Source organism: Monodelphis domestica, chromosome 7 (genome assembly GCF_027887165.1).
Source record: "Monodelphis domestica isolate mMonDom1 chromosome 7, mMonDom1.pri, whole genome shotgun sequence".
NCBI lineage: Eukaryota > Metazoa > Chordata > Mammalia > Didelphimorphia > Didelphidae > Monodelphis > Monodelphis domestica.
This window is the reverse complement of record NC_077233.1, coordinates 208,585,196-208,609,116: the sequence shown is the minus strand read 5'-3', so window position 1 is coordinate 208,609,116 and position 23,921 is coordinate 208,585,196. Positions and strand designations below refer to the sequence as shown.

At 42.6% G+C, this 23,921-nt stretch overlaps 1 protein-coding gene across 4 annotated transcripts; it reads left to right on the top strand.

Annotated features, from left to right (window-relative positions):
- The first annotated feature begins 1,965 nt into the window (after window positions 1-1,965).
- On the top strand, window positions 1,966-22,774 carry LOC100618979 (zinc finger protein 771). Of its 4 annotated transcripts, XM_056806384.1 has the most exons (5): window positions 1,984-2,158; window positions 2,286-2,488; window positions 2,765-2,890; window positions 3,283-3,441; window positions 21,446-22,774. In XM_056806384.1, the coding sequence occupies exons 4-5, from the start codon at window positions 3,292-3,294 to the stop codon at window positions 22,265-22,267; spliced, it is 972 nt and encodes a 323-aa protein (XP_056662362.1). In that variant the 5' UTR covers window positions 1,984-2,158; window positions 2,286-2,488; window positions 2,765-2,890; window positions 3,283-3,291; the 3' UTR covers window positions 22,268-22,774. The 4 variants fall into 4 exon arrangements, with proteins under 4 accessions (XP_056662363.1, XP_056662362.1, XP_056662361.1 ...); XM_056806383.1 differs by having other exon boundaries at window positions 1,990-2,488; XM_056806385.1 differs by lacking the exon at window positions 2,765-2,890 and having other exon boundaries at window positions 1,966-2,488.
- Window positions 22,775-23,921: the final 1,147 nt, after the last annotated feature.

Here is a 23,921-nt window from a genome sequence, read left to right as displayed (position 1 = left end):
TATATATACTTCTTTGGCTTAGAGAATTAAAAAATAAGAATAACGAGATAAAAAGAGCCACACAAGCCATTAAAGTTTTCCCCACCCGAATGGCTGAACAAATTGTGGTATATGATGGTGACTATAGAAAAGATGAACAGGATGATTGCAGAAAGAGCTGGAAAGACCTATATGAACTGATGCAGAATGAAATAAGCAGAACCAGGAGAACTTTGTATGTTTTGTGGGATGATCAAACTGTGAAGGACTTAGTTACATTTATCAGTACAATGACCCAGGACAATTCTAAAGGACTTATGACAAAGAATGCTATCCACCTCCAGAGAAAGAACTGTTGGAGCCAGAATGCAGATTAGAGCATACCATTTTCCACTTTAGTTTATTTGTATTTTTATTTGGGGATTTTGGTTTTATATGAATATTCTCTCATAACAATGAACTATATAAAAATGTTTTGCATAATTATACATGTATAAATCAGATCAAATTGCTTTCCGTATCTGGGAAGGTAGAGAATTTTAATCTTATGACTTTGGAAAATTTATGTGGAAAATTGTTATTACAAGTGATTGGTAAAATAAAATATCTTTACAAAAATATATAAAGTCCCTCCCATCTCCTCCAAAATAAAAATCACCATCTTCCAAAAATACACATGTGGTCAAACTTGATCTGAAGATGAACTGGAGCCAGAGAACTGATTCTTTGTGGGGAGAAGGCTATATATATATGATTCTAGATCTTCATCACTTGTATTTATTTTACTCTTGACTGATTCTGAGGAGGAAAAAAGGCCACAGCTGAGTATAATTCCAAACAGCCTGCCCTTCAGGCAAGAATCTCCTTCATTTCCAGTCCCTTATCTGACCTGGGCCTAGAGGGCCATTGAGGCCTGGAAAACCCAAAATATATTGGAGAAATATCACAATTCCAGTTTTCAAAGAGCTTTCACTATAAAGTTGGAATTTATTCTCAAATTCAAGGAATATTTATTAAAAAATAAATTTACTGAAATCCTTTGTTTTTACACAGCTTTAATCCACCCCTGCCATATATTTTCGAATCATTCCTTATAGCAAATTTTTTTTCAAATGAAAAAGAGGAAGTGAAAACAAATTAGCAAAAGCCATCAATACATTGAAAAAAAATCTGATTATATATAATGTTCCACACCCATGGGATACATCCCTGCCCCAAGGAATGAAGGAAATTGATTTTTAATACTTCCTTTGGGGGATCATATTTGTTTTGTGATTTTACAATACTTTTTTTCCCCTTTAAACCTTTACGTTCTGTCTAGGAATTGATACTAAGTATTGGTTCTGGTAAGGGTTGGGTAATTGGGGTTAAGTGATGTATCCAAGGTCATAGGTAGGAAGTATCTTGAGGCCAGATTTCAACCAGGACTTCCCAACTCCAGGTCTAGTTCTTTATCCACTGAGCCACTTAGCTGCCGCTTGATACTCATTGTTCAATAGATATTTTTTAAGCACCTATTATTCGGTATGGAGGACTGTGCCAAGCATGCTGTAAAAACAAGGTTTTGAAAAAATCGACTAGTTTTCGGGTTATAGGTATTCAACAAACAGGGACAAACATGATACATAATACATGATAAAAGCTCAAGCCTGTGTGTTACTTATGAGACCAAGCAAGAACAATTAGTTACTTGCATTCTGAGAGGGTGGGTGACTACAAACTAGCTCACGGTCACACAGTCAATTTATGTACATATTCGGGAGTGGAACTCAGGTCTTTTGGAGTCCAAGCTCAGAAATCTTTCCACGAGGTTCCATGATATAACGTTGCAGGGGCTCTGGCAAATAAGTAGAAGAAACAATGGTGGTGGAGTTTAGAAAAAGAAAGAATATAAACCCTAAGAAAAGAGCTCGAACTTGGGCTAGGGCCTTGAAGGAGGGGTAGGGCTCAGATAAGAGGGAGGGAGGAGGGAACCGCCCTCGGGAGGTGGGATGGAGGAGGGGAAAGAGATAGAACAGGAGAAAGGAAAGGAAGCCAGGAAAAGCAAGGATGGACAAGGGAAAAGAATGAAGAGGACAGGATAGAGGAGGGAAAAGGCATGATGGAAGAAAGAAAGACTGGAAGAAGGGAAAGGAGGGATAAAGTTGAGGGAAGGAAAAGAGGGCTGGAACTGATAGAGGTAAGAAAAGGAAGGGTGGAGGAGGGGGAAGACAGGTCAGTGCTGTGTGAGTGAGGGGGGTGGCGGGTGTCAGTCACAGAATGGCAGCGATTGGCCAACTGCCTAGTACCACACCTTTATTTTCCAGTGAGCAAGTGACTTGTCCAAGGTCACAAGGGTAGTAAGGAGCAGGGCTATAATTCTGACCGAGGTTAGCCAATAGGACTCTTTACAAGAGCACGTTGCGCAGTGGGCCACAGGAAGACACTCCGGACTGTAGTGGGAGGACCGGTTCGGGGGTTTGGGGCCCAGGTAGGAGCCGCGGCTTTGTTGGGGAGACGCAGCGCGGAGGTAAGCCTCCGGGTGGAGCTGGGGTCGGGCGCCCGAAAGTCCGAGGCACTGGGCGGTCCCACGCCGTGGAGAGCACGTGGGGAGGGGGAGGAGTAGGAAAAGGAGGGGGAAAAGGAGGGGGGGCAGGGGCAGAGACGCCCAGGTCCGCTCTGGGGCTGGCCCGCGCGCTCCCCCCTCCCCCGCGAGGTGGGGCGGGGCCGTAGGGGGCGGGGCTCAGGCACCAAGACCAATCGACAGCGCGCTCCCCCGGCACCGCCCCCTGGCCCCGCCCCCCAGCCCCCGGCCCCAGGCCCCCGGCCCGGACTGCTCGGAGATATTCGGCTGCTGCTGCAGCTGTGCCCTCGCGTGCACTCGGACGCCGGGGTCCCCCGCGCAGTAGCAGGAGTGGGCGGCGGCGGCCCGGTGAGTCCTCCGCCCTCCCTGGCCCTTGGCCTTGGCCGCGTCTGGCAGCCGCGCTTCCGGGGGCTTAGGGCGTACTCTCCGCGGGTTGGGGGTAGGAGAGGAGGGAAGCTAGGGTTGGGGAGGCGAGGACAGAGGGAGAGGGGGGTGACTCAGCCCTGGGGGAGGGGAGGCCTTGGGAGGGAGGGGCTTCGGAGAGACGAGAGAAGGGGGAGGGGCCTGGAGTGAGTCCGGAGAGGGGAGCAGGCGGGGAGGGGGGCCACGGGGAGGAGAATGGGCCGAGGGGAGAGTTCCAGGGGGGAGGGGACAGCGGGAGAGGGCCTAAGGACTGGGGGAGGGGAATCTTAGTGGGTTCTTGCTTCTGAATGTCTGGGCCCCTGTCCTCTCCCTCTCAGGGACTGGCCATGCCGGGAGAACAGGAGGAAGAGGAGGAGGAGGAGGAGGAAGAGAGAGAGATGCAAGAGGAGATGGTGCTGCTGGTAAAGGGCGAGGAAGAAGAGGGTGAGGAGAAATATGAAGTGGTCAAGCTGAAGATTCCAATGGATGGCAAGGAGGTAGGTCCTGCCCCCCCAAACTCCCCTATGCTGCAGGCCTGGACATCCCCCTTTCAGGGGTCTTTGTATCCTTCTCCCTTGCTTCCATATTCTCATATAGCTCCTTATTCCACAGCCGGATGACCAAGAGGCTAATGAGATGTTGTCTGGTGCCCCACTGAGCAGAATGGTCTGGGGAGGAGGGTGAAATTGGCTTGAATTTAACCAGGTTCTTGTTTGCCTATTAGCCACATCTTTTAGGCTTGACTTAATTTGTATCTGATACTGAATCTTGGGGCCCAGGCCAGCTGGCTTGGCTGGCCTCCCCCACACCATGGGCTTAAAAAACTCCAGACTCCAATATTCTGAAGTCTAGCCTTAGTCTCTCCAGCTGTAGTCAACACCAGGACTTTTTATTATGCATTGCCCTCAGGGAAGGTCAGTCTTGTTAGTGTTTGAGCCCCTAGGGCTTGCCTGTTCCCTCTCTGTGCATTCTGGGAGAGACTGGGAGATTGACTTGGCTACTACCTTGAGGGAGTGTGTGATAAGGGCCTGGAGTGAGCAGCTACTGATACTGAGCTTCTAGAAAGTTGGAAGAAAGATTAGACCTACTGATGTTCTGAAGTTGAGGAGGTTGGAGGGGACTGCTGGTAATGGTCCACTTGGGAACACTTTTTTGTAACTTTTGTATGTCATAGTTTTATTTCCACCAGCATCTAGCATAATATTCTGTACCTTAAAGGTACTTAGCAAACCTTTCTTTCTTTTAAATAAAACCCTTACTTTCTAACTCAGAATAGAAATTAAGTATTGCTTCCAAGGCATAAAAACAGAAAGGGCTAAGGGATCAGGGTCACACAGCTGAGGCCAGAATTGAACCCAGGCCATCCTGTCTTCAGGCTTGGCCCTCAATGCACTGAGCCACTAGCTGCCCCATAAACATTTCTCGAATTGAAGTATGAAGTAACTAATGAACAAAAGACTATACATGTCACCAAGTACTAATTGTACAGGACAATCAGAGCCAAATGAGTTGGAGATAGTGTGAGGAGGCAATTCCCAGTAGATTTCCTGGAGGAGGTAGATCATGAACTGGACCTTGAAAAATGGATACAGTCTTAAAAGTCATTTCTGGAATATCTTTCTTTGAAGGAAATTGAGATCCAGAGAGGGGATATAATTCTCTAAAAATCAATCAACAAAAGGTTTTTAAGCACCTAACATGTGTTAGATATGGCTTTAAGTGCCAGAACAGAATATATTTTATCCTAGAGATAGTAGGGAGTCACCATATGTAGCTTTTTGCAGAAGGGGGTCTTGGCCAGACCTGCAATATCAATTTGGCATCTAGGTGAAGGCTGGATTGGAGAGGGGAGAGACTTGAGGCAGGGTGACCAGCTAAGGACTTTGCAGTATTCCAGGTAAGATATGATAAGGGTCAAAACTTAGGGTGACTGGTGTGAATGGAGAAGGTGTAGGTCTGAGAAATGTCAAAGCTTTGGCATTTGGTGCATATGCAGGGTTAGAGAGAGTAAAGAGTTGACTGTGATTCTTAGGCAGTATGTGAATAGAATGATGGTGCCCTTAACTGAAACAGGGAAATTGTGAGAAGCAAGTTGTGGGGTGGGGAAATAAACAAATTATGCATGTTTGAGACTCTGGTACATCCAGGTGGAAAGGAAAGGTCAAGTAGGCAGCTGGAGATAGAAGACTAGAGTTCAGAGAGGAGGGTCAGATATCTAGGGAAGAAAGAAGCATTTATATAGTGCCTATTTTCTGCCAGGCACTGTGTCAAGTGCTTTACAAATGTTATTTCACTTGTTTCTCACAACAATCCTGAGGGGTAGGTACTGTTATCCTCATTTTACAGTTGGGGAAACTGAGGCAGATAGAAGTTGCATGATTTGCCCAGGCTCACTTTGTTTGAAGCTGGTTTTGAACTCAGACTTCCTGACTCCGGGCTCATCCTACTGCCTTTAGATATGATCACATTCCGTCTCCAGAATGTGCATTTGTAGCGATTGACCCCAGGCTTAGAATGCCCTCCTTACCCCAGACTTCTTGGTTCTTTGAATTCTTGTTCAAATTGTACTTTTACAGAAGGCCTTTCATAGTTGTCCCTACCCCATTGGTGCCTTCCTTTTTCCCCTATTAGAATGTGAGTTCCTCGAAGGCAGGGACTGTTTTTGCCCCTTTTTGCCTATTGCCTGGTACATAGGAAATGCTAAATAAATATTTCTTGATTGACAGCCACCTACATAGAATGATTGCTGAATCTATGAAAAACAGTGAGATACCCAAGGTAGAGAATATAAAGGAAGATTAAGAGATGGCCAGGGTAGAGCTTTGGTGAACATATACACAGAGAATAAAGAGTTGGATGACAGAAAAGAAATGGTCTGAGAGGTAGGAGAACCCTAACACAGGAGTGTTGCAGACTCAGAGAGGAGAGTATGCAAAATGAGGTTGCTTTTTACACTGTCTCACTATAGAGAAAGCCAGAAGGATGAAGACTGAGAAAAGAGAACCAGAGAGAACAGGTTTAGAGAAAAGCCAGATTATAAGGGATCAAGAAGTAATTGGGTGGCTCAGTGGATAGAGAGCCAGGCCTAGGGACAGGAAGGAGTTCCTGGGTTCAAATATGGCCTCCAACACTTCCTAGCCATGTGACCCTGGGCAAGTCACTTAACCCCATTGCCTAACCCATAACCTCTCTTCTGCCTTGCAACTGATACTTAGTATCATTCTAAGTCAGAAGGCAAGGATTGTTTTGAAAAGAAAGAAAAGAAAAAAGTGGGAGTTGAGAAAGTAGAAACAATGAATATAGGTAACTTTTTTCTAGGAGTTTAGCTGTGAACTGGAGGAGAAATACAGAGAGATAGATTGAGGGGGGATGGTAGGGTCACACAGAATTAGTGGCAGAGCCAGAATTAGGGCCTAGCTTGTGAACCTACATCCATTGTTCTTTTTCTAGGCACCATGAACAAAGGAGGAAAGAGAGAAGGCCAGCATACTCATTGTACAAATAAGAATTAAAATTTGACAAACATTTATTAAACCCCTGCTATGTGGAAAGAGAGCATAGTGCTTGCTGAGATACTTGGTTTAGATTGCCTTCATAGAGATTATAATCTAATAGTAACTATCTAATGTAACCTATAACCAAAATAGAATTCTCCCTACAACAAGCAGCTCCTTCTACTGTACATCTTTGCTCCCTCTTTTTATTCCTCCGGGCTAAATAGTCTGTATTCATCACATCCTGAGAGTTGGATTTGACCTTAGAAGTCATTTAGTCCAGTGGTGTTTCAGAAGCTAAATAGAAAGGGATCCATGCATGCCTTTGCATATTGACACAGAAAACCACAAATTAATGTTAACTATGTTGTATTTTTGTTTTAATCTAATTCAGGCTTTACTCTAGAGTTCACACCTCTTACCTAGTCCAACTTGATGCCCATACAGGAATTTCCTTTATAGGACCCTTGATGGATAGGTATAGTTTCTTGAACATATCCACAAAGCAGTCTATTCCATTGTTGAACAGCTTTGACTGTTAGAAGTGTCTGCCCGTGTTAAATTGAAATCGGCTTACTTACACCTTCCCTTCCAGTGCCAGCAAAAACAGATCTAGTCTCCTTTCCAACAGAATGGCCCTTCAGATGCTAAAAGTAGCTCTATCATTCAATTAAAGAAACTTAGGTTCACAGTGTAAATTTATCCCAGTGATATGTCACATCAAAAACTGTCATTTACTTATTTAAGTTAAAATCCCTTTGTCTTAGAATCAATACTGGTTCCAAGGTAGAAGAGTGGTCAAGGATAAGCAGTTGAGGTTAAATGACTTTCCCAGGGTGACACAGCTAGGAAGTCTCAGATTGTCTCTAGGCCTAGCTCTTAATCCGCACCCCCCCTACTTTTTTTTTAGTCTTATTTCATTTTATTGATAATCTTTTTGTTTTTGCAGTAATCTTTCCTTTGCCCTACCCATCTAGCTGTCCCTTGTAACTAGGTTTTTAAAAAATGCAGCAAAACTAACCAACATTTAATTGTATCTAACCATTTATGCATCTTCTGTAGTCCTTCACCTCTCTACAGAAGCAGAAAAATACTTTTTCTGGGGCCAATTGTACAACATTCTATTTCTTGATTTTATTCTTTCTTTTTCCATTGTTGTCATTATGTACTTTTTTTCCTCATTCTGCCTTTTTATCAGTTCACATAAGTCTTCCCATCGTCCCTCAATTCTTTTAGCACAGGAATATTCCATACAGTCACCTTTGTTAATTTGTTTAACTATTCTCTCAATACTTCTAAGTACCTGGTGTCTGCAGAGCATTGTCCCCCTGGTTTTTTTTTTTCCTGTAGACTACAGATCACTCCTTAAAATGTAGTATCTAGAACTGAATGTGATAATCTAAATGGAGGATTTCATCCTTGGAGGCCCAGTTCACATCCTACCCATGAAGGGCTCTCTCCCTGAATGATTCCTGTTCACATCATGTCTCCAATCCTTTTTGTCCTGATCATATTCAGATATGGTCTGACCAGCTCAGAGTGTGGTGAAAGTGTCACCTCTTTTCATCTGGACGTTATATTAACATAACCGACAAACCCATCAGTCTCTTTTTGTAGCTTCATCACTTTTTTGACTAATGTTGATCTGGTCAACTCCCACACTCAGAACATTTTCACAGGCTTGCCTGTAACTCCTACCCTATACTTAATTTCTTTCTTGAACCTAAGAAGAATAAGGCTTTACTTTTAGAGCTATTAAATTTCATCTCGTTAGTTTTGGCCCAACAAGCCTGGCAAGATATTTTGAAACATGATTCTGTCACCTATTGACTTAGCTATTCCCATTTTCCTGTAGTCTAAATTTGTGCCCACCAGAGTGGTCATTTCATCGCTGAAAATTGTGCCATCTCTAATATCCTGAACTATAAAATTCCCTTCTCTAACAATAATCTCTTATCCTTCCACTTTTTTTTTTTAACCCTTATCTTCCATCTTGGAGTCAATACTGTGTATTGGCTCCAAGGCAGAAGAGTGGAAAGGGCTAGGCAATGGGGATCAAGTGACTTGCCCAGGGTCACACAGCTAGGAAGTGGCTGAGGCCAGATTTGAAGCTAGGACCTCCCATCTCTAGGCCTGGCTCTCAATCCACTGAGCCACCCAGCTGCCCCCATCCTTCCACTTTTTAAAAAGTCCCTTACCTTCTGTCTTAGAATCAATATTTTTAAGCAGAGGAACAGTAAGGGCTAGGCAATTGGAGTTGTGATTTGCCCAGGGTCACATAGCTAGGAAGTGCCTGGGGTCAAATTTGATCCCAGGTCTTCCCAACTCCAGGGTTAGTTCCCTGAGTCACCTAGCTATCTCTTTCTCCTCCCATTACTTTTTCTTAATAATTTTTAGTCCCATGTTTATTTTCCAACCCCTATTTTGGCCTTATATCCTTTTTTTTCCAAGTCTGTATCTTTACTCCTCCATCTCTCTCAAGAATTCTAGTCTTCCATCTGCCTATTAAACACCTTCACCTGGGTGTTCCCATTGGAACTTCAAACTCAGGATGTCCAAAATTCAACTTAAAATTTATAATTTTTTTCCTAAAAACTTGGCATCTAAATCTGTCTCTGTGTATAGGAATACACACACATGCCTGCTCTCTAACTTTCTCCCTCCCTCCCTGCTTCTTCCAAACTTGAAATAATAAAATTATTCCTTGACGCTCCCTCATAACTCACACCTGGGTCTTGTTCTGTTTTAACTGAAGCCACACCTTATATTGTTCACAATACCTTCCTTTCTACTCATACTCTAACTACTCCAGCTCAGATTTTCTATCACCTCTTGCCTAGACTTAATTTTAAAATTTTTTGATATCTTCTGTTTATCACTTTCATTTCCAAATATGTCTCCTTTTCTCTATCTAGAGAACCATCCATCACAATTCAGAATAAAAAACTTTTTAAAAAAGAAATTCAATTAAACTAATATACTTATTGACTAGGAATAACTGTATATACAATATTCCATACCCATAAGTCCCCTACTTGCAATGAAGGGAGGTTCATTTTCTCATCTTTTTAAAGTTAAAACTTGTCCATTATAATCGCACAGAATTTTGTTTTTGTTGTTTTCTGTATCGTTGTGATTATCATATATATATATATATATATATATATATCAATTTAGGTTTCATCCGTTCACATAAATCTTTCCATACTTTTCTGAATTCTTCATATTCATCACTTTTTCTCAGACCATGGTTCATTTGAACCATTCCTCAATCAGTGGGTATCTATATTATTATATTTTCAGTTACTTGCTTACTACAGGAACTGTTCCCTTGAATAGTTCTTTATGAGACATAGTATATATAATATAGTATATGTATATGAGACATTTCATTCTGTCTTTGACCTCCTTGGCATATGTGCCCACCAGTGGGAAGTTTGAGCTAAATCACTCCTCTCTCCAGTTGACCATTATCTGAGTAATGTTCCTAATGCACCATTCAGATCATGTTACTCTCCTCTTTGTCATTCCCTCCCTAAACAAAACAAAACACTTCAGTGGCTCCCCATTGCCTACTGAATAAAATATAAACTCCTAATCTTGGTATTCCAGGCTCTCCACAGCCTACTTTTCCAGCCTCATTATGTTAGTTCTCTACATTCTAGCCAAACTGAACAATTATTTCTGATTATATCCTACCATCTCTCTTCTCTGCTACTAGAATGACCTCCTCTTCTTTCCCTCAAGGTTCATGTCACAGATCATCTCATCCATTCATCTGTGAAGTCTTCTGTGACTCCCTTTCCTTTCCTTTTATCCTACGTATTCTAATGTCATAATCACATACTTACTGTTACATATTACATTATTAGTTTCTGGCAGTCGGACACTGAATATAGTATCTTGTGTATAATCGATACTTAGGCTTAGTTTTTTTAAGCCCATATCTTCTGACTTAGATGTGGTACTAATTATTGGTAAGAGTGGTAAAGGTTAGAGAATTGAGGTTAAGTGACTTGTATAGCAAGATTGTGTTTGAAGACAGATTTGAAGCCAGGCCCTGGCTTTCTAAAATTTCTGATATTCATGTTTCAGTCTTTTCAAGAAAGCTTAGGCCACTTTTTAATGCTGCAGGAATTTTTTAGAAAGCATCTTGTTTAATTTCCTCATTTTATGGAGTAGGAGAAACAAACACAAAGAAGAGACACAGTGAGTCTATGAAAGAGTTGGGATTAGAACCCAGGACTTAAAAAAAATTTTTTTTTTCCCTTCTGAATGTAACAAATACCAAATAAAATGGGTATTTCAAAGGAGAACAGAAAGAGAATTGTACACGAAAGCTGTATCATGTACAGCTTGCTTTTCTTTTAAAGTAAGGAAAACAAAGCCCTTGTAACAAATACACATTGTCAAGCAAAACGAATTCCCACATTGTCTCTGACCCAAAATACATGTCTCGTTCTGCATCTTGAGTCCATCGTCTCTGTCAGGAGGTATTACCTTCATCTTCCGAATGTCTCTTCCCCTCAGAGTCACTGCTTGTACCAATGAATACAAGTGGGATGAGGGAGAAGCAGGTCAGTAAAACTCACTGGTTCATCAGTTTAATGGCATATACAATGGAACCTGTGTCTGAGCTCCTGATTGAATCTTCCTTTTTTCTCTCCCTCCCTTTCTCTCTTAGCATCCGTTCTAACATAGAAAAGCAGCAAAAGTTAGGCAATCAGGGTTAAGTGACTTGCACCTAGATCAGAAGGCTAGGAGGTGGTTAAAGCCAGAGCCCTAGACATTTTCATTTTTTATGCTTGGGTAGTGATGTCAAGGGGTTCATCCTAAGGAGGGCCGGCACCTGGAGACTGGATAAAACAGATGAAGAGAACTAGAGTCTGGAGAAGTCCCATTATGGCAGGGAGGCCTTGACAGATTTTAGAGATCAGAGCCAGGCCTGAAGTTAAAATAGTTAGGCAGTAACAATCTGGCACCTGGGCAAAAAGAGGCCAGGCAACAGATGTGGGCCACCAGCAAGGAAAAAATAGACTAATTTGTACCAAAGCATCCTCTCTGTTGCCAAGTCTTGCTTGGATGTCTCATGGTGACGTAGAAGTGATCCTGGGTCCTTAAGGCCCCAGCCATTTAGTGCAAATTCTGGAAGATGCTACCACACTGGAAGGACGTCAAGGACAGGCCTAGTGACAGATTGTCTGTCCGAGGTCCAGAGATCCTACTGGCCAGTTTTGGAGAGGCTTCAAGGCAGCAAGCTGGCCAAAGCCAGACTTGACAGCTATCTACTATGGCATGAAGAAGTTGTCATTGGCGTTGTTAGGTGTATCCACAACATCAAAATTAGGGATCTTGTAAAATATTGGAGGCCAGGTGAAGTTTTAGAGAGCTGGCCTCAAAACCAGGAAGCCCTGGGTTTAGGTTCTGAATCTGATACAAATTGAACTTTACATCTCAGACTGTATTGAAGAAAAGATACCGACCTGCGTTGGAGTTTCCTGAACCAGTGAAATCTTGGGTCTAGTCCCTATTCTTGAAATACTGACCTACTCCTGAGAGACTTCTTCCCAAAGGTTTTAGTGTGGGTAGGCTTGTACCAACCAGTAGAAGTAGTTAAATCAGGGAGCGTGGGAACAAATGAGAGCAATTCTACTGTTGTGTTGACATCATCTCTAGAAGTCCACTCTGGTCCCTAGATCTTTTTCTACTATATTTTCCTCATTAGACAACATACATTCATTAAATGCCTGAGAGATTACCTTGTTGGCACTTCAGTTTGACATGTCCCAAATTTAGCTTAATATCTTTCTTCTGAAATCTGCTCATCCCTCTGACTTCATTGTGTTGGTTGGTGGCATCTCAATCCATTGCCATTTTCAGAATCTTGGTTTTATTTTTGATTCTTAACTCTCTCCCTTCTCATGTCTGTAAAGATATTGGATCCTCCACAATATCTCTCCCCTCCAAACTATTTCCACTGTGTCTCTCACATCTCCTGCTATCACCATACTGGTTCAAATTCTTATCACAGGTCCCCATAGATCATTACAGGAGCTTCCTAATAAGATATTCACCACTAGCCTCTGTCCCCCTTCAGTCTGTCATTCAGTAATCTTCCTTAGGCAAAGGGGCTTGGGCCTTTCTACTTTCCTACACAAAACCTTCCATGGTCTATTGCTGCCTGCTGAACAAAATCCCTGTTTTCCTTGCCTGTCTTTCAGGGTTTCCCATAATCTAGCACCACTCTACTACCTTTCAGCATTATTTTGGATTATTCCCCTCTTTGCCTTCTATGCGCTATATGTGCATATATGATTTATAACAGAAATATAACTTATATAATGGCCAATATTATTTTTGAGTCCATATCTATAGATAAATATTATGCATACAGACAGACACATGTGTGTTTGCATTTTTTTTTAATCCCATTTTAAGGATGTGATCTGTGTTTGGGGGTGCCCAAATATTGTCTGTATTCATTCTCTAGCTGTTATTTTCATAGATGTCATACCTCCCTGTTCAGGGTTACCTTCTCTTTGGATGATCCTTGCTCTAAACAGAATCACAGAATTTCAAGATTGAATGGGATTCCAGAGACCATATGGTCCAGTGCCTGCATGCATATTAATCCATTTTCCAACAATCATTTGGCCTTCACTTGAAGACCTTCAGTGAGCACTCTCCGTTTACCTGGGCAGTCCATTCCCCTTTTTTGGCCAATTCTGATTGTTAGGAAATGTACTCTCATTTCATGCTGAAATCTTTTCCTTGGTTGCTGCTGGGTCTGCCTTCCTAGGCCAAGAAAAACAGGTCTTCCACAAAGTAGCCCTTCAAATATTTGAAAAAAATCTCTTTATCTGTCTCTCTCCCTCTCTTCCCTGACCCCCTTACTTTTTTTGAGGATAGGATGGACAATAAATGTTCTTATCTTAAATCTTCTGCTTTATTAATAGAGCCTGAGATGGCACTGACTTTTTTGGCTGTCATGTCAGACTGTTGACTCATTTTGTTTGTAGAACTCTGAACAATCTGTTTTCACACGGTTTATTTTTTTAGTCTCTTCTCACCAATCCCATACTCATTCCATTGATTTTTTTTAATATACCCATTGTTTTTAGCTCAAAGATACAATGTTTTCACTTTTGCCCAATTTCATTTGTCCACCAAATGTGGGTGCCCTGTTTACTTTTTCAGCTACTTATTTTATCTTTCACAGATTTTCTGAAGAACAACTAATAGTTCCTTAAATCCTATGGGAGGAAAATTGTTAATTATTGGTCTTTTGATTAAGGTCCCTTCCTTATCCTCTCTCCCACCCGGGCTTCCTCTGTCTGTTTTTTGGGTTTTCCTTCCTATTTAATAAATCCTCATTCATCATCATCTCCCTCATTTAATGCATTTGTCCAAATACAGGCCAAATCCTTAAAAGGAAGAGTAAAAAGTAGAGGAATTTTTTTTTTAACCCTTACCTTCTTCTGTCTTAGAATCACTACTCTGTATTGGTTCCAAGGCAAAAGAGTGCTATGGGGGAGTTAAATGTCTTGCCTAAGGTCATACAACTAGGAAGTATCTGAGGTCAGATTTGAATCCAAGATGTCCAGCTACTATCTCTGGTTCTCAATCCAATGAACCACCTACCTGCTCCCAGGCATTAGGACATTGGACCTGGTGTCAGGAAAGAGGGGCCTCAAGTCTTGCCTACTAAGTCATAGATTGTTTTGGTTTTGGTTTTCTTGCTTGGTCTCAAGCACGGAAGAAATTAAATATGTTTCCTTTTTTTAAAGGTTATTAACTTTTTATGTGTCATAGACCCATGAATAATGGATCCTTAGAACAATGTTTTTAAATGCATAGATATCAAATACATTTTTAAAAAAACCCAACTGTCTCACAGATTCCAAGTAAAGTATTTCCTTGGGTCTCTTCCTATAATGTATGTATTCCTTCTACCAATGCACGCTAGGGAAGACATACTCCTGTGTATTTTTGTCTGTGCCTTTCTGTAAATCCTTCATAAGAGAATTCACCGTCAATATACTGGTGGACTTTTTGAGGGGAGTTGATGGTTTTTTTCCAGTGACCTGTAATTTCAATTCTTCTAAGACCTTGATATTCCATGATTCATACATTGGGAAAGTATTGGTACTAAGAGATGGATTGTAGCAGTGGGCAGCTTTGTGGTACTCAGAAAGGCTTTCAACATGGTTCAGTTCATCAAGGATCTGATTTTGTAAATGTGGGAATTCCATCAATACAGATCACAGTCTTGATGGCATAGTGGATAGAGTGCCAAGATTGGAGTTGGGAGGACTGGGTTCAAATCTGGCCTCAGACTACTGACTGTATGACTTTGGGCAAGTCACTTAAGCCCATTTTCCTAACCTTTACCCTTCTGTCTTAGAATTGTTACTAAGACACAAAGTAATGGTTGTGCGTTTTTGTTTGTTTGACCATTCCATCTTAGAATCAATAGTGTATATTGCTTTTAAGGCAGAAGAGTGGTAAGGGCTAGGTAGGCAATGGGAATTAAGTGATTTGTCCAGCATTACACAGCTAGAAAGTGTCTGATTTGAGCTCAAGGTTGCCTTCTCTAGGTCTGGTTCTCAATCTACTGAGCCCCCTAGCCACCCCCAAAAGTAAGGGATTAAAAGTTTAAGCTGCTTGTTGATGGTTACCCTTCTTGGTATGTATCAGAGGCTATGGTGGATGGGCCCAAGAATCATTCATTAAGTACCTATGATGTACCAGGCATTGTGTTTTAACTAGATGAGGACAGTGGATTGGATTGAATTTGAGAAATTACACTTTTTTTCAATAACCCCAAATTTCCAGAAACAAAAAATTGGTCTTTTTAAAAATACCAATCAGGAAAGAAATGCAAATCAAAACAACTTTGAGGTACCACCTCACAAAGAAAAGGAACTCCTGTGTTGTGAGATTTAGGCAGATTCTTGCTTTTTGCAAAGCTAATCTTTTACACCAATATGAAAGAGTGTTCTATACTCTCTGTGGTGGCAAAAAAAAAAAAGGAAAGCAAAGGAGTGACCCTTGATTGGGGAATGGCTGAACAAATTGTGGTATATGATGGTGATGGAATGCTATTGTGCTATAAGGAATGAACTGCTTGATTTCTATAAAAACTGGGAAGACCTCCATGAACTGATGGGGAGTGAAATGAACAGAACTAGGAGAACATTGTACACAGAGTGAAACTTTCTTGTGGGATAATCAGATATAATTGACTTGCTACTAATAGCAGTGCAATGCTCCAGATCAATCCTGAGGGATTTATGAAAAAAATGCTACCCACATCAAGAGAGAACTGTGGGAGTAGAAATGCAGAAGAAAACATGATTTATCACTTGTTTATATGGGTATAGCTTTTGGAGTTTTGGTTTTAAAAAGGTTACTCTATTACAGAAATGAATAATAGGAAATAGGTTTGGGGTGATAATACATGTACAACCCAGTGCAATTGCTTGTCAGCTCCAGGAAGAGGGGAAGGAGAGAACATGAATCATGTAACCTTGGAAAAATACTTAAACACCAATCAGGGATGCTATAGATTATGGTATGCCACAGTATCCAAAGAATTAAAAGTTGTGGGTCAGTAATGGGTTAGTGAAGAGACAAATAATAGGTAACTATTACCAATATTACCAGTGAAGAATCATGCAAATGCATGCAGCAGCATAAAGGATTTCATAACAGATGTGTGCCCCAAAAAGAAAATGAGCCAGTCATATATCAAGAGCAAAAGATAATCCAGACAGCCACATACTTTACTGGTATCTAGGCAATATCAAGAAATTTAGAGGAAGGACCTAACACTTTGGTTAGACCTGTGGAAGATTTAGAGGGAGGACACAGAAAGGAGTCACAAAGGTTGAGAAGATCCACTTGGATTACAATCTGCACCTTTGGGAGAAATACCCATTTTAATTTAATTTTAAAAGATCCATTTAAGAATCAAGTCAGAAATTTGAGAGAGTATCATGAAAGGCAGTATAGAATAGTGGACAGAGATGGGGCTGACCCTGAAGCCAGGAAGAGTTAGGTCACTTAACTGAGCTCTTCTGGCAACTCTCTTAAGACTGCAAATTGCAGAGAAAGTGTTTACCTATAAATACTGTAAAGGGAGTTCTGGGAGTTTACTCATCTGGAAATTCCAATTAAATAATCCAGATCCAGTCCCTATTTTTTAAATCATAAATTTAGAGCTGGTAAGGCCCTCAGTTGTCCTCTCATTGAAAAACACCAATAAACTTTGTATTGACAATGTTAGTATTCTTGTTGCCTTACATTTTTGTGTATGGGAAATTTATGTATTTAAAGAAAAGTAACAGGCTTCTTTCAAGCCAAAGTCAGTGGTTTTTAAGAAATATGGTAATCCATGTCATTTTTCAATATATCCCTGTTTTCAATTTGAGAAATATTTACAAAAGCCCAACCTAGAATTAAGAAGTCTGAATTATTTATCACCAAATACCCCCAAAATTTGTGGGTAATGATGGGTGAGGAATAGCCCCCCTTTATGGTCTCCAAGATGGATGGCCCTCTGAATTATTGGGTTCAAAAGTGTGTATCTAAGAAACATGTTTAGATGGACCAGCTCTATGATTTCTCCAGCCAACTGCATATTTATGGGCAAATATTTTTCATCCACTTGATTTTGTCAAGTGTGGATAGTTATGCTGAATTTCTTTGATCATTGATCTTTTAGTAGGTTCTGAAATGCTCCTGGGTCTGATGTAATCAGCACAGTATCATTGGCAAAAAAGGAATATTTGGAGGGCCTTGCTATCTAAAGACTTACTCCATTTAGACCACTAAGAATCTTGGACAGTGGCAAATACTCTAGGCAAGTACATCTCCCTTTTTTATGCTTCACTTAATAATCAAGGTAGGTCCTAAATGTGTGATCCTGGACAAGTCACTTAATCTTGTTTGCCTCAGTTTCCTCATCTGTCAAATGACCTGGAGAAGGAAATGGCAAACCACTCCAGTATCTTTTCCAAGAAAATCCTAAATAGGGTCATGAAGAGTCAGACACAACAAATCAAATAATCATAGGCTTGTGGAACAAAGTTTCCTGTTGCTACATCTTTCAAGGAATCTTTTATTACTAAGTTTATACAAGTTTAAAGAGCAAAGCCATTTGGAGTAAGTGTCTTAATGTTATATCAACTACAATAAAACTATAACTGTCAACAAAAAAAAAGTATGATAAAAAATAGTTTTTAAAAAGTCAAAATCCAGTTAAAATGGCAATGATGAATTTTAATCCAGGAAAGCAGAGAAATTTTAGAGTGTTAATGTCATGTGGAAAGTAGGGATTTTTGAAGTTGAGTGGGTGGAGGAAGATAACACATGCACATTCTCATGCCTTCTTTCTCTGCTCAGTTGCAAAGCTTGGAAATCCCCATGACTCCATGGTATCCACAACTCTTCTGTAACTTTGAGCAGGGGAATGTGGTGATTGTGTGTCTAGGAAAGGCAAGTGCCAGCCACCAATCAAGGCACAAACTCTTCGGGGAGAATACCACCAGGGCATCCCCTTTCTCGTCCAGCTTTATTGCACTTTTCCAGTCTGGCAAAGGCAGGCGGGAGAAGCGGAAAATCTACAGGCTCTGCAGTGACATTCTGTCATGGTGCAGGGGATGCAGGCAGTCCTATATCCTACCTTTTATCAAGTAATTTGTGCCAGGAAATGTGCCAGGAAAGCATCAGGAATGTCTAGCATGGGCCCCTCCCAAATGGGTTCTCCTGAAAGGGAGACTTGTTTCTACTGCTTTGGCTACTGTTGGGAAGATCAGCAAACTAGCAGCAATAATAATACCTGTTATTTATATAGCATTTGCAATATGCCAGGCATTATGCCAAGTGAATCTTCAATTTACAGATGAGGAAACCGAGGTTAAGTAATTCGCTCAAGATCACACAAGTAAGTATCTGAAACTGGATTTGAACACAGGGCTTTCTGACTCCAGGGCGGGTGCTCTATCCACTACACCATCCTGCTGCTTAAGGCTTGGGTTCAGATCTTGCCTGTGCTACTTACTGGCTATGCAACTAACAAGTTACTTCAGCTTCCTTATCTGTGAAGTGAGGGGGTTGGACTCTTCCTCTGGATACCTGCCAGCTCTAATTCTATGAACCTATGACTTGGGGAAGCATTTTCCCTTCTTAGGCCTCCCTAGTTTTCTCACCCACAAAAGGTGGAGGTTGGACCAGATAACTCCCAAGTTCTGTGTTCTAGGAGTGGCGTCCATGGTCCCCCGAGTACTGATCGGTCGTTATGAGATTTTACAAAGGTTGGTCGGATTGGAGGAACAGTGTATGTGGATCAATCCAAGTAATTAAAATGTGTTGTGCTGTGTTGCTTCCCTGTTTCTGGCAAGGTTCTGCTTTCTCTTTCTGCATCGGCTTTTTCTGATTGTATCCCTGTGGAGCCTGTGCTCCTTCCTTACCATTCTCCTTTTTAAAAATTGGCCTAAATTCCACTTCTTTCATTCTTCTCATTTGCAATTTCATTCTCTGGAGTGACTGGAGCTCTTGGATTAACAACCTGGTTTTGTTTGTTTGCTTGTTTCCTGTTCTTCTGATGCCTGGGAAAACAGCATATTTTTCGGATGCTCTTGAAGGGCTATTTATGGACCATTGAGTGTTTCTGGATGGGTGCCTGGCTCTTTAGACCACATCTCTGTGTGAAGATCCCTTCTGCCTGTTTTTATTAAGCTTATTGAAAACTAAATTTAATTAATTTTCTTTACTCATTTTTCTCAATTGAATTAGTGTTAACTATGTTACTTGACCAGTAAATATTAAATATTTCCAGAGCTTCCCACCTTTGCTCCCTTTACCTTGTTTATTTGGTTTTTTAAAATCCCTACTTTCTAATTTAGTAGCAACAGAAGGTCATGGGCCTAGGCAAATGGGGTTAAGTGACTTGGCTAGGGGTTAAGTGACTTGGGGAAGCTGGGAAGCATCTGAGAATAGATTTGAACCCAGGTCTTCCTGTATCAAAACTGCTTTTTGCTGTGAGATGCCTTTGAGAGAAAAAGAAATATGATTTAGGGAAAGAACACTGTTTCTGAAAAGAAAACAAATAGAAATGGAAGTCTTCTTGTTTCATTGATTTTTATTTTTTAGACAGCTAGGTGACACAGGAGCTCAAGTGCTTGGACCTGGAGTCAGGAAGGCCTGAGTTTAAAATCCTGCCTCAGACATTTAATAGCTCTGACCATGGGCAAGTCACTTAAACTATGTTTGCCTCAGTTTCCTTTTATGTAAAGTGGGGGGCAATAATAGCCGTTTCCTCATCAGGTTGTTGTGAAGACCATTTGAAATAATTCAAACCATATAGTATTGTAGAATGCTAGTTATTATTAATGGTACTATTACTACTACTATTTTTGTTTTGTTTTGTTTTTTACATCATAGACATCTCTATATTATTCTCTCCCCAAAGAACCTCTTCCCTTATCTCAAAGAAAAAGAGCACAACAAAATATTGACATAGTGACCATCTGACAGGATATGGAACATTCAGTGTGGCATAAGGGGAGGAGGATAAAGAGAGTGAAGGAGAGGCAGGGAGAGAGAGAGAGAGAGAGAAGGAAGAAGAGATAACAGAAAGCGGGAAAAGGGAAAGATGTCTAGGGAAAGAGCTGAATTTTGTTGGATGAATATTGCTAATTGACCTTTTAGTCCATTGTATTGTTTTCATTTTCATTATTGTAGTGTGTATATTGTTTCACTGGTTTGGTTTTATTTTTCACCCTGCTGCAGTTCAAAAAGTCAGCCTATGTTCCTCTAAAAACCTCTGATTGGGTTTTCTCTTTTGGCACAGTAATATTGCTTCCATGAATTAACTAAAGTTCCGTCAGCCATTCTCTAATTGGTGGGCAGCCCCATTTTGTTCTTGTTTTTTGGCTACCATAAAAAGTACTGCTCTGACTCCTGAAAGAAATGTGACCTTTTGGTGGCTGACCTCTTTGGAATATCTGCCCACTATTGGAATCACAGGGTCAAAGAGGATTATGAACAGTGCAGTGATTTCTTTTGAATAATTTCAGCTTGTTTTCCAGAACGATTGGACCACTTTGCCAACAGTGCATTAATATACCCGGGTTCACACAGTCCCTCCAACGTGGATTATTTCTGTTTCTTTTCACATTTTGTGAATTCTCAGTTGTTTTTATTTTAATTTCTTTATTATTAGCCATTTTGAAGCAGGTGGACTCCAGCCTTGGCACTTACTAGCTCTATAACCTAAGTCACTTAACCTTTCTGTTTGCTTCAGATCCAGCAATTATAAAATGGGGGCATTAATAACTCCTAACTCGGCCTTGTGAGGATCAAATGAGATAATCATGTGCCTAGCACATAGTAGGTGCTATGTAAATCTTTCTCCCTTTTATTCCTTGGAGCATTAAATTATTCTTTTGAAAACTTCATATTCTTTGACCATTTATCAATTGGAGAATGACTCTTCTATGAATTCGTGAGAATTCTCTCTATATATCTTAGATATCAGAAAGGTAGCATTGTCTAGGAGATAGACAATTGAACTTGGAGTCAGGAAGACCTGGGTTCAAATCTTGCCTCTGATACCTGCTAGCTATGGGCAAGGCATCTTAACTTCTCTGACCCAGGTTATTCTTTAAAACTGTTCAGTTAAAGACAAATAGCCCGTGTGCATTGGTAGAAGGAGCTTCTACTCTGATAAAATCATAAGTATGGACTCCTTCCCCTAGAAAAATTCAGATGATTTGGGAGGCTGTTCCTCTTTATTTTAGGTGTATTGATTTTTGTCAATACAACAAGAGCTTTAGAACTGATTTAATCAACATTTTCTACTTTGTATCGATCCTTTGCTTAGTTGTGAATTCTCTTTTGAATGAAGGGAATAGATGATCTCTTGAGTTCTTTGCCACTGTGGCATTTCTGTTTCATGATTCTTCCTTCCTAGCTAATCCTGTCCTTACTTTCTTTTCCCCAGATTCCAGGCACAGCCCCTGAGCCTCCAGCAGACCCGGCCCGGCCCCACGCCTGTCCCGAATGTGGCCGTGCCTTTGCCCGCCGCTCTACCTTGGCCAAGCATGCTCGCACCCACACTGGCGAGCGTCCGTTTCCTTGCCCCGAGTGTGGGCGCCGCTTCTCCCAGAAATCCGCACTCACCAAGCACGGCCGCACCCACACGGGCGAACGGCCCTATGCGTGTCCTGAGTGCGAAAAGCGCTTTTCGGCCGCCTCGAATCTACGGCAGCACCGGCGCCGGCACACGGGCGAGAAGCCCTACGCCTGCCCCCAGTGCGGGCGTCGGTTTGCCCAGAGCTCCAACTACGCCCAGCATCTCCGCGTGCACACCGGCGAGAAGCCGTACACCTGCCCAGACTGCGGGCGCGGCTTCGGGGGCAGCTCCTGCCTAGCGCGGCACAGGCGCACCCACACGGGCGAGCGGCCCTACTCCTGCCCCGAGTGCGGAACGAGGTTTGCCCAGAGCTCGGCCTTGGCCAAGCACCGCCGGGTGCACACCGGCGAGAAGCCCCACCGCTGCCAGGTGTGCGGCCGGGGCTTCGGGCACCGCTCCAACCTGGCGGAGCACGCCCGCACCCACACGGGCGAGCGGCCCTACCCCTGCCCTGAGTGCGGCCGCCGCTTTCGCCTCAGCTCCCACTTCATCCGCCACCGAAGGGCCCACCTGAGGAGGAGGCTGTACATCTGCGAGGGCTGCGGCCGAGGCTTCAAGCTGGCGGCCGGCGTGGGGAGAGTCGGGGGCAACGAGAGAACCGACCGGTGCCCTGAGTGCGAGGGGAGCTGAGGGCAGAGAAACTGGGGGGGTGGCACCTGTGTCCCCTGGGAAGGGGTGGGGAAGGGGCAGGAGAGAAGCCCCCACTCCCAGGGAGAGGGAGCAGGGAGGCAGGTTCCTCTCCACTGAGTGGGAGAACTTCGGGAGAAGTTCCTGCAACTGTCAGAGGAAGAGGATGTCAAAAGCAGTACGCCATCTCCAGAAGGCCACGAGGGTTTCCAAGGGAGCGGAGCCGCCGCCATGGGCCCCTGACCTCCAGCCCTGCCTGCCTGGGCCCTCCCCTTCCTTCTCACTGAGTCTTTTGCTCCTTACTCTGCAAATGTAGAATTTAAGGGAGAAGGGTGGGAACCAGTTTGAGGAAAGAACTGGGGACCCCTAAGCCAAGGGCTCCCAGGGATGCTTCCAGCTTGGGGGGGAGGAGGAGGAGGGCAGGGGCCTGTGTTACTGAGGAACTAGCCCCCTCCCACGTCCCACACGCCGTGGGCCTGTGTTTATGAATAAAGTATTATCCTCCTGTTACTCTGGCCTTGTGATGTGTCTGAAGCAGGTGGGGGTGGGGCTCTTCCTTCTCCGTCCCTGCCCTTGTTTCCATCACCCAGACCTCCAGCCCAGGGAGCCTCCCACGGACCTCTGAACCTCCTTTGGGCCAGACACCCAGAGAAGGGCCAAAATCCTGTCTGGGTTTCTCCTAGCGCCACATTTCCCTTGTTGGGTAGCACAGCCCTCGCCTCCTTCGCCTATCTGATGAACGAGTCTTGGGGCCGCTGACTCAGCTCGGGAATGTCTCATTTGGGAATAGTAATAGCGAACGTTCATACAGCACTTGAAGGTGGCGAAAACACGTCTCAAATAACTGGCATATTTGTTTTGAAGGAAACAGATAAAAGTTAAGGGACTTGTCCAGGGTCAGACATCTAGGAAGTGTCCGGGGGCAGGTTTTGAACTCCTGTTTAGTTCTAGGAGTTGCCAAAAGGATCAAGTTAAGATGCAGATTGGGGTATGCTCCAATGGAAATTTAAGGGAGAGGTTTGTAGGAAGGGAGACCACAGTTAAATAAGTCTATTAACAAGGAGGGAATGATGGGGAAGGAAAGGGATAATGGACCAGCTTGCTCTTGGCCCCAGATACTGAACCCATTACAGTTATTTTCTAAATAAGTTGTCTAAACTAAAGTTAACTAAGGATAAATCCGAACAGGGAGCCCCGATTCTCACACAGAGTCCTTGGTGGGTCGGGCAGCAGAAATCTAGTTGTAGAGACTTTAGTAGCTCCAGGGAAGGGAGAAATTCTTTTCCAAAATCACTTTGTCCACCAGAATGGGGCTTTAACTTCTCAACCTTGACTTGACGGTATTCCAAGGCAGGCAGCCTGAAAGATGGGTTTGTCCAGGGAGTCCCAGAGTCACACCTTCAGTCTTGACCTCCATGTTCAGACTCAGTTGAAAAACTTTCAACAGCTTAGAATTCTGACCCAGCCAGCTCTCATACAGGCTTGTCAATCCACTTCACACCTTCCCTTGCTACAGGTACTTGGGTGGCACTGGAGATGGGCTCTGAGCCTGGAATCTGGAAGACCTGAATACAAATCCAGCCTCAGGACCCATCCTAAATATGTGACCCTGGGCAAGTCACTTTGCCACAGTTACCTCTTCTGTCCTGTGGGCTCA

Coding starts and splice junctions, on each gene's coding strand:
- LOC100618979 (XM_056806385.1), top strand. CDS start 3,292: ATGCCGGGAGAACAGGAGGAAGAGGAGGAGGAGGAGGAGGAAGAGAGA. Junction 3,442..21,445: donor TTCCAATGGATGGCAAGGAG/GTAGGTCCTGCC, acceptor TCTTTTCCCCAG/ATTCCAGGCACAGCCCCTGA.